The 17,128-nt window shown below is 44.8% G+C and overlaps 1 protein-coding gene and 1 long non-coding RNA gene across 10 annotated transcripts in view; one reads left to right on the forward strand and one right to left on the reverse strand.

The window, feature by feature from the left end:
- LOC127599714 (serine/threonine-protein kinase BRSK2-like) overlaps positions 1 to 17,128 on the forward strand; it is a 122,781-nt gene that overhangs the window by 101,199 nt on the left and 4,454 nt on the right. For 5 of the 9 annotated variants that reach the window (XM_052063880.1, XM_052063882.1, XM_052063881.1 and 2 more), the window contains 6 exons: positions 118 to 178; positions 7,918 to 8,575; positions 9,550 to 9,598; positions 9,922 to 10,045; positions 11,786 to 11,966; positions 13,792 to 13,884. In XM_052063880.1, the coding sequence (XP_051919840.1) occupies positions 118 to 178; positions 7,918 to 8,575; positions 9,550 to 9,598; positions 9,922 to 10,045; positions 11,786 to 11,966; positions 13,792 to 13,884 (1,166 nt within the window). The remainder of the gene's footprint in view (positions 1 to 117; positions 179 to 7,917; positions 8,576 to 9,549; positions 9,599 to 9,921; positions 10,046 to 11,785; positions 11,967 to 13,791; positions 13,885 to 17,128) is intronic. The other 4 variants (XM_052063885.1, XM_052063886.1, XM_052063887.1 and 1 more) reach the window with 1 other exon arrangement.
- LOC127599842 (uncharacterized) lies at positions 545 to 16,019 on the reverse strand. Its single transcript, XR_007962193.1, has 2 exons — positions 15,780 to 16,019; positions 545 to 2,504 (listed from the first exon to the last, which is right to left on the reverse strand). It is a non-coding gene; the product is annotated as an uncharacterized LOC127599842 (long non-coding RNA).

Here is a 17,128-nt window from a genome sequence, read left to right on the forward strand (position 1 = left end):
CTGGCTTCTCTTAATACCTACAAGTGCGCTTTCTGCCTATTTATTTGTGTTCTCTGTCTTACTGAATTGAATAATTAATGCCAGCTGACTTTCATTGTTTTGTGCATATGTGTGTAGGTCACGGTCAATCAGCGGAGCGTCCTCCGGTCTGTCCATCAGTCCACTCAGCAGTCCAAGGGTAAGCGTCTATCCTTGATACCGATTGGTTTCCTTCAGTGCAGCCTCACTGGCTTGCTACGCTGCCATGCCATGGTGTGCACACACATGCAGATACTTTATTGTATGTAAGACACTCATCGCCAGCTCCTAAATGACACTGTCCATCATCAACCTGTGTGACAGGTCAGATTTCTAAAAAGATGTAAGTTGCTTCCGCCTTTTATTGTATAATTTGTCATCAAACAACAAAAGCCTCAAATGGTACAGGATGGTACACGTAACGGTATTTTGGACCATAATTTTCGATGTATGTTTAGCACATCAAGAGAACAACGTTTTCTCCGTCAGAATTACCTTTTTACCCCGCTTGTCAGTATATCTTGCATTTTGTAGTGCACTGAATATGAGGAATGTGACAATATCCAAATGTCAAAAGACAATATCACCACACAAACCTCACATAAATTATGAAAAAAATAATAATCCAGATTATTTTTATTGAGACCTGTTTCACAATAATAAACAATTTAGTGATGCTTAACTAAGTATTTATGTAATTACTAAAAGTCAAGTACCAAATACACAGGGCATGTAATCATAGCCTCATGCCTAATCATTTCTGCACCTTCAACATGCTATTCTATTTTTATTCTTGCAGTCGTTAAATAAAACTATAATGTAATATAACTATTAATAAAATTAATTAGTCATTAAGTCAGATAAGAATATACTTAAATAATAGCAATTTAGCAACGCTAAAAATAAATTTCAGGTGTTCCTTTGCATTTTGGCCTCTTGTTGGCAGTGAGGTGCCGTGCATGGATGGAGTGAATGAGAACAGAAGTTGCGATTTACCTCGATTACTAACACTTGTTTTTCACAAGAATTTTTGCCTTGGAGTGGAATTATTTACACAGTGTTCGTGTCTGAATATTCTCTATTTGATGGTGTGACACTCCCAAACACCATGTTTTCTTTCACTTTAGCATTTGAATGGGATCCACCATTGGTTTTATCATGAGCACTGGTGATATTTTATTAACGAAGCATGTTTTGTATTTGAATACATAATTGTGCAAATCTTTTTTATTGAGTATTTAGTCCTACAGTAGGCAGCCTGGTAGTCCAGTGGTTAGCACGTTGACTTCCCAGTGCAGTGGTACCGGGTTCTATTCCAGCTCCGGCCTCGCTGTGTGGAGTCTGCATGTCCTCCTTGGGCCCGCGTGGGTTTTCTCCGGGCACTCCAGTTTCCTCCCACGTTCCAAAAACATGCATAGCAGGCTGATTGAACACACTAAATTGTCCCTAGGTATGAGTGTGAGCGCGCATGGTTGTTCGTCTCTGTGTGCCCTGCGATTGGCTGGCAACCGGTTCAGGGTGTCCCTCGCCTGCTGCCCGAAGACAGCTGGGATAGGCTCCAGCACCCCCCACGACACTAGTGAGGATTAGGGAATCCATCCATCCATCCATTTTCTGAACCGCTTAATCACGCTGAACCACGACAGACCGATACAACGTCCGCATCACAGCAGACGCTGCACCGATCCGCCTGTCGATCTCCCGCTCCCTCCTACCCCCACTCGTGAACAAGACCCCAAGATACTTGAACTCCTCCCCTTGGGGCAAGATCTCCTCCCCGACCCGGAGGGGGCACTCCACCCTTTTCCGACTGAGGACCATGGTTTCAGATTTGGAGGTGCTGATTTTCATCCCAACCGCTTCACACTCGGCTGTGAAACGCTCCAATGAGAGCTGGAGAGCCCCGTTTGAAGGAGCCAACAGCACCACATCATCTGCAAAAAGCAGGGATGCAATACTGAGGCCCCCAAAACGGACCCATCAACGCTTCGGCTGCGCCTAGAAATTCTGTCCATAAAGGTTATGAACAGAATCTGCGACAAAGGGCAGCCTTGGCGGAGTCCTACCCCCACTGGAAACGATTCCGACTTACTGCCAGCAATGCGAACCAAACTCTGACATCGGTGGTACAGTGACCGAACAGCCCGTATCAGGGGGTTCGGTACCCCATACCCACGAAGCACCCCCCACAGAACTCCCCGAGGGACACGGTCAAACGCCTTCTCCAAGTCCACAAAACACATGTAGACTGGTTGGGCGAATTCCCACATACCCTCAAGGACCCTGCTAAGGGTGTAGAGCTGGTCCACTGTTCCACGGCCGGGACGAAAACCACACTGCTCCTCCTCAATCTGAGGCTCGACTTCCCGACGGACCCTCCTCTCCAGCACCCCTGAATAGACCTTACCAGGGAGGCTGAGGAGTGTGATCCCTCTGTAGTTGGAACACACCCTCCGGTCCCCCTTTTTAAAAAGAGGGACTACCACCTCGGTCTGCCAATCCAGAGGCACTCTCCCTGTTGACCACACGATGTTGCAGAGGCGTGTCAACCAGGACAGCCCCACATTATCCAGAGCCTTGAGGAACTCCGGGCGGATCTCATCCACCCCTGCGGCCTTGCCACCGAGGAGCTTTTTAACCACATCGGTGACTTCAACCACAGAGATAGGAGAGCCCACCTCAGAGTCCCCAGGCTCTGCTTCCTCCAAGGAAGGCGTGTTGGTGGAGTTGAGGAGGTCTTCGAAGTACTCTGCCCACCGGTTCACAACGTCCCGAGTCGAAGTCAGCAGCGCCCCATCCCCACTGTACACAGTGTTAGTGGTGCACTGCTTCCCCCTCCTGAGACGTCGGATGGTGGACCAGAATTTCCTCGAAGCCGTCCGGAAGTCGGCTTCCATGGCCTCACCGAACTCTTCCCACGCTCAGGTTTTTGCCTCGGCGACCACCGAAGCCGCGGTCCGCTTGGCCAGTCGATACCCGTCAGCTGCCTCTGTGGTCCCACAGGCCATAAAGGCTCGATAGGACTCCTTCTTCAGCTTGACGGCATCCCTTACTGCTGGTGTCCACCAGCGAGTACGGGGGTTGCCGCCACGACAGGCACCAACCACCTTACGGCCACAACTCAGATTGGCCGCCTCAACAATAGAGGCACGGAACACGGTCCACTCGGGCTCAATGTCCCCCGCCTCCCCCGGAACATGGGAAAAACTCTGTCGGAGGTGGGAGTTGAAACTCCTTCTGACAGGAGATTCCGCCAGACGCTCCCAACAAACCCTCACTATACGTTTGGGTCTGCCAGGACGGACCGGCATCTTCCCCCACCATCGGAGCCTACTCACCACCAGGTGGTGATCAGTTGACAGCTCCGCCCGTCTCTTCAACCGAGTGTCCAGAACAAGCGGCCGCAAATCCGATGATACAACAACAAAGTCGATCATCGAACTGCGACCTAGGGTGTCCTGGTGCCAAGTGCACATATGGACACCCTTATGTTTGAACAAGGTGTTCGTTATGGACAATCCGTGATGAGCACAGAAGTCCAATAACAAAACACCACTCGGGTTCAGATCGGGGGGGGCCGTTCCTCCCAATCACGCCCCTCCAGGTCTCACTGTCATTGCCCACGTGAGTATTGAAGTCCCCCAGCAGAACAAGGGAGTCCCCCAGCAGGACTACTCTCCAGCACACCCTCCAAGGACTCCAAAAAGGGTGGGTATGCTGAGCTGCTGTTTGGTGCATATGCACAAACAACAGTCAGGACCCGTCCACCCACCCGAAGGCGGAGGGAGGCAACCCTCTCGTCTACCGGTGTGAACCCCAATGTACAGGCACTGAGCCGGGGTGCAATGAGTATGCCCACACCTGCTCTGCGCCTCTCACCGTGAGCAACTCCAGAGTGGAAGAGAGTCCAACCCCTCTCGAGAGAACTGGTACCAGAACCCAGGCTGTGTGTGGAGGCAAGTCCGACTATAACCAGTCGGAAATTCTCTGCCTCACACACCAGCTCGGGCTCCTTCCCTGCCAGAGAGGTGACATTCCATGTCCCAAGAGCTAGCTTCTGCAGCCGAGGATCGGACCGCCAGGGTCCCCGCCTTTGGCTGCCGCCCAGCTCACATAGCACCCGACCCCTTTGGCCCCTCTCATGGGTGGTGAGCCCATGGGAAGGGGGACCCACGTTGCCTCTTCGGGCTGTGCCCGACCGGGCCCCATGGGTGTAGGCCCGGCCACCAGGCGCTTGCCAACGAGACCCACCTCCAGGCCTGGCTCCAGAGGGGGGCCGGGGTGACCCACGTCTGGGCAAGGGAAACCTAGATCAATTTATTTCATTCATCATAGGGGTCTTTGAGCCGTGCTTTGTCTGGCCCCTCACCTAGAACCTGTTTGCCATGGGTGACCCTGCCAGGGGCATAAAGCCCCAGACAACTTAGCTTCTAGGATCATTGGGACACACAAACCCCTCCACCACGGTAAGGTGACGACTCTCGGAGGGGGCGCAGAGATTGTGAATTGAGTCAAACTGTGGAGGAACTCAAACGTGTCACGTTCCCCTTCATCTCGCAATTAGTGTTGGTTTTCAACGAAAGGTGGCCGACAGCCAATTCAAAGCTGCACTAATAAACTAACCACCAGAGGGTGCCTGAACAGCACAACTGGAAAACAATCTGGCCATTGGAACAGATGTGCTGCTTCTAATCTCGTAACATGACGACAACAATTGTGTCATTTTAATGTCACTACATTGCCGTTATCTTTAAATCCCCACAGAATAATGTAATTTATTTCAAGGATACCGTTATTTAAAAGCGACTCTTTCGAATCGTAAATTGCCTGTTATTCCTTGACAAATTGTTTACATGTGAGAGTCAAGTACTGAAAAGTAGTGGTTCTCAACTGTCACTATGGGAACTGAATGCTCCTATTGTTGCAAAGTCGCGACTTGCAATAATAATAATAGCGCCTTTCACAACACTCAAGGACACTTTACAATCAATAGCAAAACAATAAAACCACAGATAAAATTATAAATAAACATACAGAGACAAGAGCGATACTTGGTTATTGTATTATGGGTTACATTTTTGCATGTACTATATCTGAAGATCATTGCGTGCAACACGTGTTGCAGGCAATAGAAAGTACGTCAAGAGTTTACACTTTGTCACTGTTACATTCAGCGGTGAAACTGAAATTATTCCACATTTGATTTTTGAAAGAAGTCAGTGCATCTGTAGACTCTTCCGCTCATGTGAGTGCCCATGTTTTCTGTTTTACCATGACTGTGAGCTGCACTTTGAAACCAGATTACAGTTACAACTCTGAGTGGGCGAAAGCGCAACAGTGACTGGATATTACCTCACAGGGGACATTTTTTTCTTCTGCCTGCGGATGCACACAAAAAATACAGACACACACTAAAGCAAGACGTCAATGCAAAATGAATTGCAAAACCGAAAAACCACAATCCAAAAGGGTTTACCCCGGCAGAATGTACCGAATGATTACTCGTTGCATCCACATCATCCGGGATTATTTGATTTTAATTACCGGTAATGTGTTTCCCTCGTTGCTAACTCAATAGATGTTTATAATGAAACGGCACTGTCATTATCTATTGGATTGGTAGACGTGAAGTTTCTTGCAGTCGTGAATTTTAGTCGTGTCTTTTTTTTTTTTATTTAATATACTGTTGGAAAAAAAAGTGTGCAAACGCTTTGGAACTACCTGGATTTCTGCATAAAATGCACATAAAACATGATCTGATCTGCATCTAAGTCACAACAATGGACACACTGTCTGCTGAAACTAATTCAACACAAACAATCGCTTTGTAGTCTTTGCATGTTTTAATTGGACACACCATGTAGACACTCACCGTGCAAGGGTGGAAAATGTACAGCTCCAGTTCAGAAAACTCTGAGGAAAGTTGATAACAGTCATGATCATTTGAATAAGGTGTATTGTAGCTTTGGAGAGAATGAAAACGGGCAGGGCAACAGCTCATGACGACCGAGTTTGGACACCCCTGTTCTTGTCTAATGAATGGATTTGGGATTGAATTGCTACCTCTGGGCTTGGATACGTTGCTGTCTTTGAAATGAATTCCAAATTAGAGTTACAGTACTGGTTGTAGAAAAGTACTGTGAAACCACACTGTCAAAAATGAAAAATGCTGCATATTTATAGTCATTTTCTGCAATTCGACAAATTAGTGAAACCCCACCCCTCCCACCCCCAAAAAAGAGAATGCTTGTGTCCTGCTCTTGATTGTTTATTAGTCATTTCTGCAAAATATGTAAAGTATTTGTAATTGGAACGAACACAATCCGCATGAGCGCGCTGCCATAGGCTGGAGCATACTGATGTGGCTCACGCGTGGAGGCAGCACTTTCCCAGCATCAGAGGGTCGCTGTGTTTATATGCTGCATGCGGAGTTTACATTAAAAGGATTACCGTATTTTCCGCAATATAAGGCGTTTCGGAGAATAAGGCGCGCCTTCAATGAATGACCTATTTTAAAACTGCGCACCGCATAAGGCGCATAGAATAGAAGCTGCAATAGTGGCTGAGGTTGCGTTATGCATCCAGTAGATGGAGGTACGCTAAAAGCAATACAATACAATACAGCTTTATTTATATTGCGCTTTTGCTACCGCTGCAGCTGTAACAAAACGCTTTACAGAACATTTAAAATACCACGTCCAAGAAATCAGAATATTGATCCATATTTAAGATGCATCGGATTATAAGGCAGGTTTGAGAAAATTTAATGCTTTTAGGTGCACCCTATAGTGCGGAAAATACAGTATTTATTTTATTTCATTTTCACATGCACAGACATGCACTTGAAGACTGTGAAATACCATTTGTGGTCAAGTGGTTGTCAAACATGTTTTATTGCCACAAGAACAAACTGGATGGTTATGTCTGACTGGAGCTGCTACAGTTTGTTCAGCTGTGGATTTTCGCTATTTTGATGAGGTCACTCATTACACAGCCTTGCGTATCCACAGCAATGCATGTGATCTGCTGTCTTGGGTGGAGGGTTAAGCTTTGTCAGTTTTCAACTGGTTCACTTGCTCTTGGTTAGGGGATGCACCGATATATCTGGCTTGGATTGCTGTGGTGGACCTTCGGGTGAAAAAAATCCAAATAAGTGATTGGCTGTCATGTGACGACCACATTGGCATAGATCAAGAACGAGTGGAGGGCAAATAGAAATGAGGCCATTTTGAACTCATCCTGTGTTGAAATTATTATGAGGGATGTGATGCTTGGTAATTCTGATTAAAAGTGCTGTTAAAAAATGATTGTAAAGATAGTAGAGATCTAACACGAAAAAAGTTGAATAAAAAAATAACCAAAAATTGAGTTAAAAAAAAAGAGGACAGATCGACCCAACTTTGTGAGTCATTCATTGAACACACAAACACAAACAACACAAAAAGTTGGGTCGTTTTGTGGTTTATTCATTCGACCCAAAAGTAAACGCAAAAGTTGGATCCGTCCATTGTTATTTTGACCTAATTTGGGTTAATTTTGACCCGGCAGTTCCGAGAGTGATATAAATACATAAAAGTGGCCATTGTATGTCAAAGTGAGTGGAAACCCAGGTCAGCTGTTTTGATTTCGGTGCATCTCCGCTGTTAATGCATCATGAATGCTCCACTGCTGCCTACTGATTGGCTCATAAACACTTTGCTAATCGCATGTTCTGTTTTTTTTTCTTTCTTTCTTGCACTCTCACCACTTCCTGCCTGCTCCACTTCTCACCACACGCTTTTTTTGCCATTTCCTGCTGTGTTTTATTTATGGGAATGAACTTTTATCGGGCCATGGCGATGCCGCACTTTCTCTTGGCTGACTCTGCTGTCATGTTTACTGGTGCATGACAAATCACAGCCCAACAGGCGTTTTTTCATCCCACCCCAGTCCCCAGACCTGTGTCAGTCCCCCAATTGCAGCCCCACCCATTCACTAGAGGTCCGCCTTAATGGGGTGGGCGCTCGCACACCCAACTCCTTCCAACCCAAGAGGGGGTCTCCCCTCATGCACCCACGCACGCAGACCCTCCCTGCCAAGCCCAAAGTGTCTGCGAAGCCTCTGCTGACTACCAGGTCCAACCCACTTCCCAACACGGCCCAGACTTCCTCCAACCCCAAGTCTGAGCCCTCTACACCCAGCCAGCCTTTAGCACCCTGCAACCCGAACAGCCCCCATGTGAGGCGCCACCCCCCGCTTACCGTCCCCCCAAAGCTCTCCATCCCCCTGTCTCCCGTGCCTCCTATGTCACCCCTGCGGCGCCACCACCTGCACCCTGACCACAATGGCAAATCTTTCCCCAACTCGCAGGTTACCCCCCATCCTTCCCCCAGAGGAAGCCCTCTCCCCACTCCCAAAGGCACCCCGGTGCATACGCCAAAGGATAGCCCAACTGGCACACCTAGCCCAACACCTCCACCCAGCCCCTCGATCGGGGGCATGCCCTGGAGGACGCGCCTCAACTCCATCAAGAACAGCTTCCTGGGCTCCCCTCGTTTCCATCGCAGGAAAATGCAAGGTAAAGTTAGAGTGGAGGATTGACATCTTGAGACTGGCCAACCATATGGGTACCATAGTTTTGTGAAACAGTAAAAACAAGTTACTGAGCTAACACTAAATGCAACCCAAAATTTAAACACAGTGATATGACATGGTAAGATATACAGTGGATGGCATGGTGGTAAAAAGTAACTTTTTCTTTATCTACAGACCTAATCTATGGATAAAAACTGAGATGTGATTGTCTGAGATGATTAATTAGCAACTCGCTTATCACTGCCGCCAAGTCATTTTCACAATGTGTTGTTAACACACATTGTACATGACAAAATAACAGCCATGGTTGGTGATCATGCATCAAAAGACTGTTGCAATACAAATGATAAGGCTCTTTCCACATCACAAACACTCATTTTGGATTACTTTGAGAAAAAAATTACACTTACCCAGATCTGCGAAATAGACAGCTCGTAATTTTTGGGGTGTTAAATCAATTGAGCGGTATGTTAACTAGTTAGCACATATGCCTCATAGTTCAGAGGTTGTGAATTTAAATTGCTATGTGGAATTTCCATATTCTCACAGTTATTTTGTGGGTTTTCTCCCCACATTCCAAAAACACAGATGTTGTGTTCACTGACCACTCTAAATTGTCCTTTGGTGTGAATTGTCTGTCTATTCTGTATGTCCCCTCTAATTAGTAGGTAACCAGTTCAGGGTGTTGCTCTGCCTCTCAAAGTCAGCCGGGATACCCTCCAGCATACTGTACATGTGCCCCCAATCAGGAAAACTGTAAAAAAAAATGGATAGATAAATCAATTTGTTGGTTCAGTCTGAACATGTTTAACAGTGCAACATCTCAAGCCATTTGGCCACAAAACATATTTCATCCTTTCATCGCATTTTGGAAAAAAAGCTCTTTAAACAGATATGTATACACACACACAAGCACACACACTCAAATGTCGACTGACCAAGTTCTTGCATGTGCAGTGCCCACACAGGAGGACATGTCCAGTCTCACCCCGGACTCTTCTCCAGAGTGAGTAACACAGCAGTACATTTTAGGATTCTCCAGGATCACAAACTGCTTGAGAGAATGGTTTTCTGTTTTTGTTATTTGTTTTTTTTTTTTTTGGGGTGGGGGGGGGGGGGGTAAATTAACAATGAATACTTTTTTAAAGTATTTCTGACTATATGTGGTGGGTAGTTTTCAATGTCTTCGATAAATTGAAGCAAATAATGAAAATTGATTTTTCATGAAAAAGTGGTTTCAAAAAGTAATACCTGCAGGAGCGTAAGGTTATTGATGAGATCTGTTTTTAAAGTTTCACTTTTGATCTCATCTGTCTAATTCCTCTGTAGACTTGCAAAAAAGTCATGGTTTGGGAACTTCATCAACCTGGAGAAGGAGGAGCAGATCTTCATTGTGATCAAAGACAAACCTCTGAGCTCCATAAAGGCAGACATCGTCCACGCTTTCCTCTCTGTAGGTCTCTTTCATTGTCTTTTCTCGATGAACCCTCCTGAAACGCACTTCAGCTTTTATTTCCGGGTAATTGCATGAGAGTCTTTGCTTAAGAAGATGGCACGTTTGGTTTGAATCCACAAGTTAGAGGTGTAACTAACATGACGCACAGTGGTGAAGCTGATGTGAAGATCAATCAGAACCCTGGCACAATACAGCGATGTGGAATGCCCAAAAGACAGAAAAAAACCACTTGCGCACAAAGTAGCAGACTTTGACAAATCAAAGCAGGAAAGTAAATATAGTAGCTGCTGATGTCAGAAATGTGTGAGGCCCCAAAACAACAATTGTTAGTGACATCAAGAATAACAACAACCTCCGCAGGTTACAACCATCTGTTTTGTTAGAAGAATTCATGAACAATTATACAGAAACTACACCAGAAAATCCAAATCAATCTTCACGTGTAATAGGAAGGCCACACTGGGAATTGCCAGAAAGTACAGAAAAAGATCCCAAAAATCTGCTAGAATGTTTCAGGGATTTACAAAATGTTTTTGTCTACAGAACAAATACATTTGGAGGGGATCTTTTATATGCATTAAAGTTAACTAAATATATGTACATTGAGAATGTCATCACATTACCAAACTCGTAACAAAACTATGTCTGAAAACACTATGCCTGGAATTGGAGGGACTAGCTTTGTTTGACTGCTTTTCCTATGTGGCATATTTTCATTTCACAAACACATCACCATTGGGCCTTACATGTCTTGCTCTTCATCGTTGACCCTGGAAAACACCACAGGGTATTTTAAATTAAAGGTCCCCTATCTTGGTAGACTGGCCCCCGTGCACTCAGCGTCAAAAAACGTCCCTCACTTCATTTTCAAGTCTCGTCTTTCGTGTTTGGGACCATGTTGTGCCCATTTGGGCATTCTGGCGCATGAATTTGCCTCAACCTGGACTCATCGGATCATTTGATAACAAAAAGTAGGCCGCACTTGACATCTTTTTCATGCAGGGACAATGGTCTAGTTGAGTGTGTTTGTGGATTTGCTCGATGCTCTGTGCCTCATTATGCATTTCTGCCTCGCCTCCAATACATCTGCAAATTTGGTTTCAAAAGTAGACAACATTTTAAAAGGAGGTCTATTGTGCAGGGGAGATGGTCAACCGCGATTTTGTTGTATTTGATCAAGGCTGATCGTGGTTTGCTTAACAACCCTTAACAACCTTGGAATCCCCCCCCCCCCCCCCCATTGACGTTTCGATATTTGGTGTACGTTTATCAATCGAGTAGTATGCATGTTAAAGGGGCATCTTGTTGGGATAGATGGGGTATGTACTTTGAGAAAGTAGAAGAAAATATGAACATATTTTTGATTATGTAGAACAAATGCCAGTGTCGTTAGAGCCCAAAGTTGCGTGGCTCAGTCAGGCTTGGCTTACTCGGGTGTGCGCTACGTCCACCCTGAATTTGATGTCAATGAAGGATGCCATGAGGATTGGCCGGCAAAAGTGTACTTCCATCCGACAATGGTACACTTAGGCGCAATTGCTTTGTTTCTACCAGGGCAAAGTCTAGCAAAATACCACGACAAAGAAAACGCCACTCATGCGCAGTTAGACTGCGCTTTGCGCTAGACTTGCACCCAGCAAGAAAATAGGATGCCAAGTCTTCTATGCCCTTCTTTTTGCTTTATGCTACCGTTACATCTGCTTCACTGATGCAGAAATGGTCTTCTCTCCTTTTCAGATACCCAGCCTGAGCCACAGTGTCATATCCCAAACTAGCTTTCGGGCTGAGTACAAGTGCACGGCTGGTCCAACAGTTTTCCAGAAACCTGTGAAGTTCCAGGTGGACATCACCTACTCAGAGAGTACCTGTGCCACAAAGGAGAATGGCATCTACTCTGTCACCTTCACACTGCTCTCAGGTCAACTATATAGCACACTGCACACTATTTTATGATGCAGTGACTGTCCATTAAATTAACTGCATGCCAAATAACCTTTGCACTCAAAAGAAAATACAGTACATATCATTAATGAAGTGAAAATTATTGTTCAGTCAACTAAATTTAGTTCACAAATATGCTTTAAAATATTTGAGAGACCTTTGTATCTATCATTTGAAATATTGAGCACCTAAAATTTCTACAGAGTTAATTTTAAATTCAATGGACAACTGTTATTACGGAAGAACACAATGTGGGTGTTCGACTGGTTAGCATGTCTGCCTCAGAGTGATTCCGGTGACGTTTGCATGTTCGCCCCGCGGCTGGGTGGGTTTTCTACTGATAGTCCAGTTTCCTCCCATATTCCAAAAACATGTATTGCAGGTTTATGGAGCACTCTAAATTGTACCTAGGTTTGATTGTGAGCACGAATGTTTGTTTGTCTATGTGTGCCCTGCAATTCAGTTCGGTTCAGGGTGTATGCCGCTTGCTGCCAGAACACAGCTGGCATTGTTTACAGCTCACAGGTGACACTTGGATAATAGATGGATGGATGATTCTATACTATTATATCCTACTCTGTTGTATTCTCACAAATAGACTTGCTCCTGCACATTGATGGTATCCTCATACAGGAAAATAGTTAGCCTCCAGCATAGCGGTGGGTAACCTGTAACTCTATAGCCATCTTCTCTCTAAACACTTGGAGGAACAAGAAGAATCATCGTTTTATTTCTCATGTACACATATGATATTTGACCACTGGGGATCCAGATACTTCAGTTTCTTCCTGCAGTCCCGCCAAAAAGTCTATGTTTGCTTTCCTGAACACTCTAATTCAGTAGGAAGAATGGGAACGTGTTGTCATCTGAAAAGAAACCCAAAGTACAAGAGTGTTCCAAAGGTCTTGGGCACATTCTGACATTGAATATCTCGGAAACTATTAAAAATATAAAAAAACATCTGGTAAATTCAGAAAGCTTGTAATCTCAATTTTTACATGGAACGTTCAAAGACGTTCAATGTGAGCACCATTGGTCACACGACACACATTAAGATTAAGATTAAGAATTAAGATTAAGAAAACCTTTATTAGTCTCGCAATGGAGAAATTCCAGATTCACAGCAGCAAAGTTATGAAAGGAAGAAGTAGAACAACAAAAAAATAGGAGCTGCTGGAAAGGCAGCCACTCTCGCGGCGCCATTTTTGAAGTCAAAATAACCAAAAATAACATCAAGCCAATTCTTGCCAAACGCGTCCCAGCATTGCATTGTCATTGGTTGCAACAGCTTCTGTTATTCGTGCCTTCAACTTAAAGCATAAGCACTCATCCGTTTTGAATTTACCACGCCATCTCACGACGGACTTCCTCTCTGGTGGCTCTTTTCCGAATTATCTGCAAAATGCATGTTGAACAACAGTCCATGATTCAGTTTTTGCAAATTCAAGCACACAAAACGCCTTTTCTGGTTGAGTGAATGCCATTAATGGGTCTGAAAAGAAATTCAAAAATCAATAGCCTTACGAAAAATTTAAGGTAATTAGCTTTAAAACGGCACAACTTTTATTTTACTACCATTCATAGTTAAGATAGTTAAGGAGTTATGGGGACTTCAAATGTGACCAAGACTTTTGGAACACCCTGTATTTGAAGAAACCAATCCTTGCTTGAAATCAAGAAAACGCTACAGATCATGTTCCACTTCAGTCTGGCTGGATTCCAATCAAGAGCGTGACATACTCCTCCCTGGGTGTCGTTGATGACGTTTCAAATGTTATAAGAATAATTTGCTTCATCATCAGGTCCCAGCCGACGTTTCAAGCGTGTGGTGGAGATTATTCAGGCCCAATTGCTCAGCTCCAATGACCAGTCAGGCATCCAGCCCCAGATCTCCGGTAAGTTATTAAACTCTCCCTCTTCTCCTTTATCCCCCAAACGTTTTCCTCACAGCTCCCTCCTGCCTCACTTGGCCCTGGCACTGATCACAGCCACACTCGGCTTTAACTAAATCAGCTCGGCTAAAAGCACTGCTTTTGCACACCGCATCCCAAAATGCATGTACGCGCCAGCAAACCATGATCGGCAACATGCACACTCAGTATGAGGTAGTCACAAGGTTTGCAATGCGTAAAGGGTCTTCCATCCCCACTGTAATTCATCCCCGTTGAGAAGAAATCCCACAGGCTTTTGAAGAGAAGCACATTTCGGCTGTGAATTAGATTTTTTTTTTAAGTTATCAGTATGCTGAGTACCTACCATAACTACAATCGTAAATGATGGTATGCAGTCATATTTTGGATTGGATTTAACGTTTTGGGCTGCCTTAGGACAGACGGATTTTTGAAAAAAAAATGTCACTTCACGTTCTATGTCTTAATGTGACGCGGTGGAATTCTCCCCATTTTGTGGTAATTGAGTTGATAATGGTTCAGTTTTGTGATGAAACAGAATAAGAACCCAGCCACATGTCAGAATCACACTGCTTTCCATGTGTTGCTTACATTGCTGCCATCACCATCAGGACGCATATGTTTGCCTGTCTGACAGGTCCAAGCATGAGTGTAATGCTTTCTAAAATGAAGCATGGCCTGTGATGTATTATTTACAAATGTCAAGAATCTCAATAGAGAGTCTTAAAGAGAGATGTAGAAGATAATCTGATGTGTCCAAGGTGCGCATTCAAGTCTGTTTAACTGCAGGACAAAAAATGTCTTTCAAGAGGAGAAACATTGCCCACATTGAATTTCCCAGTATCCTCGCCAAGCTTATAGTTAATGAAATCTAACTTGATAGCTGAGAAGACTGAAGTATGTTTACATGTATTTCTTTTTGTATTTGTAAATACTTGTAGACTATTGGTAGTCAAGTGTATACAGTACTTTTTGGTTCCATTTTAAAATACACTAAACATTCATCCATCCATCCATTTTCTGCTCCGCTGATCGTGTTAACCAGTCTGCCACCATTCCGCCCCTATACTAAACATTTACAGCTAAAAATCTGCAGGCCACATTATCGTCTTCAATTTAAGTTGCAACATCGTTTATAAACGACACGTATTAATTGTGTCAGCAATGCTGGTACAAGATGAAAGGTTTAATCAAAACTGAATGTGCTAGCATCTTAATTGCCTTTATTTTTAGTTTGTATAGACCTAAAAGAATCCAGGCTATTAAAGAGTGATGATGATTATTCAAGAGCAGCTGCTTGATGGTGTGATATGCTGCGATTTATATATGATCAGGTTTCTCGATTTATTCCGACCGTTTTCTTTGACTAGTCGGCAGGCAAAATAATTGCTTTCGGCAATCCAAGTTCCATCCAGCCATCCATTTTCTACCGCTTATCCTGGGTCGGGTTGCGGGGGCAGCAGATTTAGCAGAGAAGCCCAGACTTCTCTCTCCCTAGCCACTTCTTCGAGCTCTTCCCAGGGGATCCTGAGCCGTTCCCAGGCCAGTTAGGTGACATAGTCTCTCCAGCGTGTCCTTGGTCATCCACGGGGCCTCCTGACGGTGAGACATGCCCGGAACACCTCACCAGGGCGACATTCAGGAGATATCGTAATCACATTCCTGAGCCACCTCATCTGGCTCCTCTCAATTTGGAGGAGAAGACAACACTGAAGACGAAAACCCCACTGCTCCTCCTCAATCTGAGGCTCGACTTCCCGATGGACCCTCCTCACCAGCACCCCTGAATTGGGCTAACCAGGGAGCCTGAGGAGTGTGATCCCCCTGTAGTCGGAGCACACCCTCCGGTCCCCCTTTAAAAAAAAAAAAGGGACCACCACCCCGGTCTGCCAATCCAGAGGCACTCTCCCCGATGACCTTGAGATGTTGCAGGGGCGTGTCCAAACAAGACAGCCCCACAACATCCAGAGCCTTGAGGAACTCCGGGCGGATCTCATGCACCCCTGGGGTCTTGCCACCGAGGAGCTTTTTAACCACATCGGTCGGTGACTTCAACCACAGAGATAGGAGAGCCCACCTCAGGGTCTTCATACTCTTGTGAGTGATTGTGAGTGTGAATGGTTGTTTTTCTATGTCTGCCCAGTGATTGACTGGCAACCACTTCAGGGTGTACCCCACCTACTGCCCGAAGACAGCTGGGGTAGGCTCCAGCCATCCCGTGACCCCTCAGCTTGGATTATGGATGGATGGAGACACTTACTAAAACTAAGAGACCTGCTCGAAAAACAAATTAAAACCACCCGCACTGCTGAGGCATTGTTCCTTAGGAAGCACGACAATAGCATCGCAACAAACCATAGCCCTGAATAACATAAATGGCAATGGGTACTATAGAGATATATTTGACCAGATAAAAGAAAGAAGGCAACAATACAACGACTGGTATCTTCTAAATCTAGTCAGTTAAATATCAATTCAATTAAAAAGATTGTGTGAGTGCGTCTGCGCTAGTATATGTGTACCTGTGCAAACCTTGCATGGTAATCGCTAACGCCGTGTTGTACGTCGCTACTCATCAGCTTTCCATTTGAAAATCCACCGCAGTGAAACATGATGTATCATGCAAGTCTCTGTGTTTCTGGAGAATAAACATGGTAAGTGAATCAAAACAACAAGGCGACAAGATGGACAAGATTTGGAGACCAACTTTCAGCTTCTAAGTAAATTTGCATTTATTTGTCGGCTGTACTGATGCATGTTCTATCCTCTCTTGACTGTGTTACTGCACTTACCAACTGCCTTTGTCTTAATGGATGGATGTTGTTGTGATGGAAGTAAGATGGAGAGCTAAAAGGAGCTTTGGAAGACGTTTTTGCAATTTAAGACAGATCTACGACAGGCTTGATAGAATGACCTAGCAAATGCAGCTCAACTCCACTTTACTGATAAAGCGCTTTAAATTAGAACAGCTGCAGCTGTAACAAAGTATGTAGGCTGGAACATAAAAGACAATAAATGTAATAGCAGTTATACGAATGGAAGTGGATAAATCGAATAGATATACAGTACATATATGATAAAAATATGCGCTTCCTTCACATTGGCATTTTGGATACAGGAGGCCACGAGTTATTCCCTCTTGTTTCAGTCTACATGTTGTTTGAATTTGCTTGTCTATGAGAGAGACGAACAAGACTAATCTTTAGTGTGCGATGTGAGGTCGCCGGAA

This window comes from Hippocampus zosterae, chromosome 4, assembly GCF_025434085.1.
Source record: "Hippocampus zosterae strain Florida chromosome 4, ASM2543408v3, whole genome shotgun sequence".
NCBI lineage: Eukaryota > Metazoa > Chordata > Actinopteri > Syngnathiformes > Syngnathidae > Hippocampus > Hippocampus zosterae.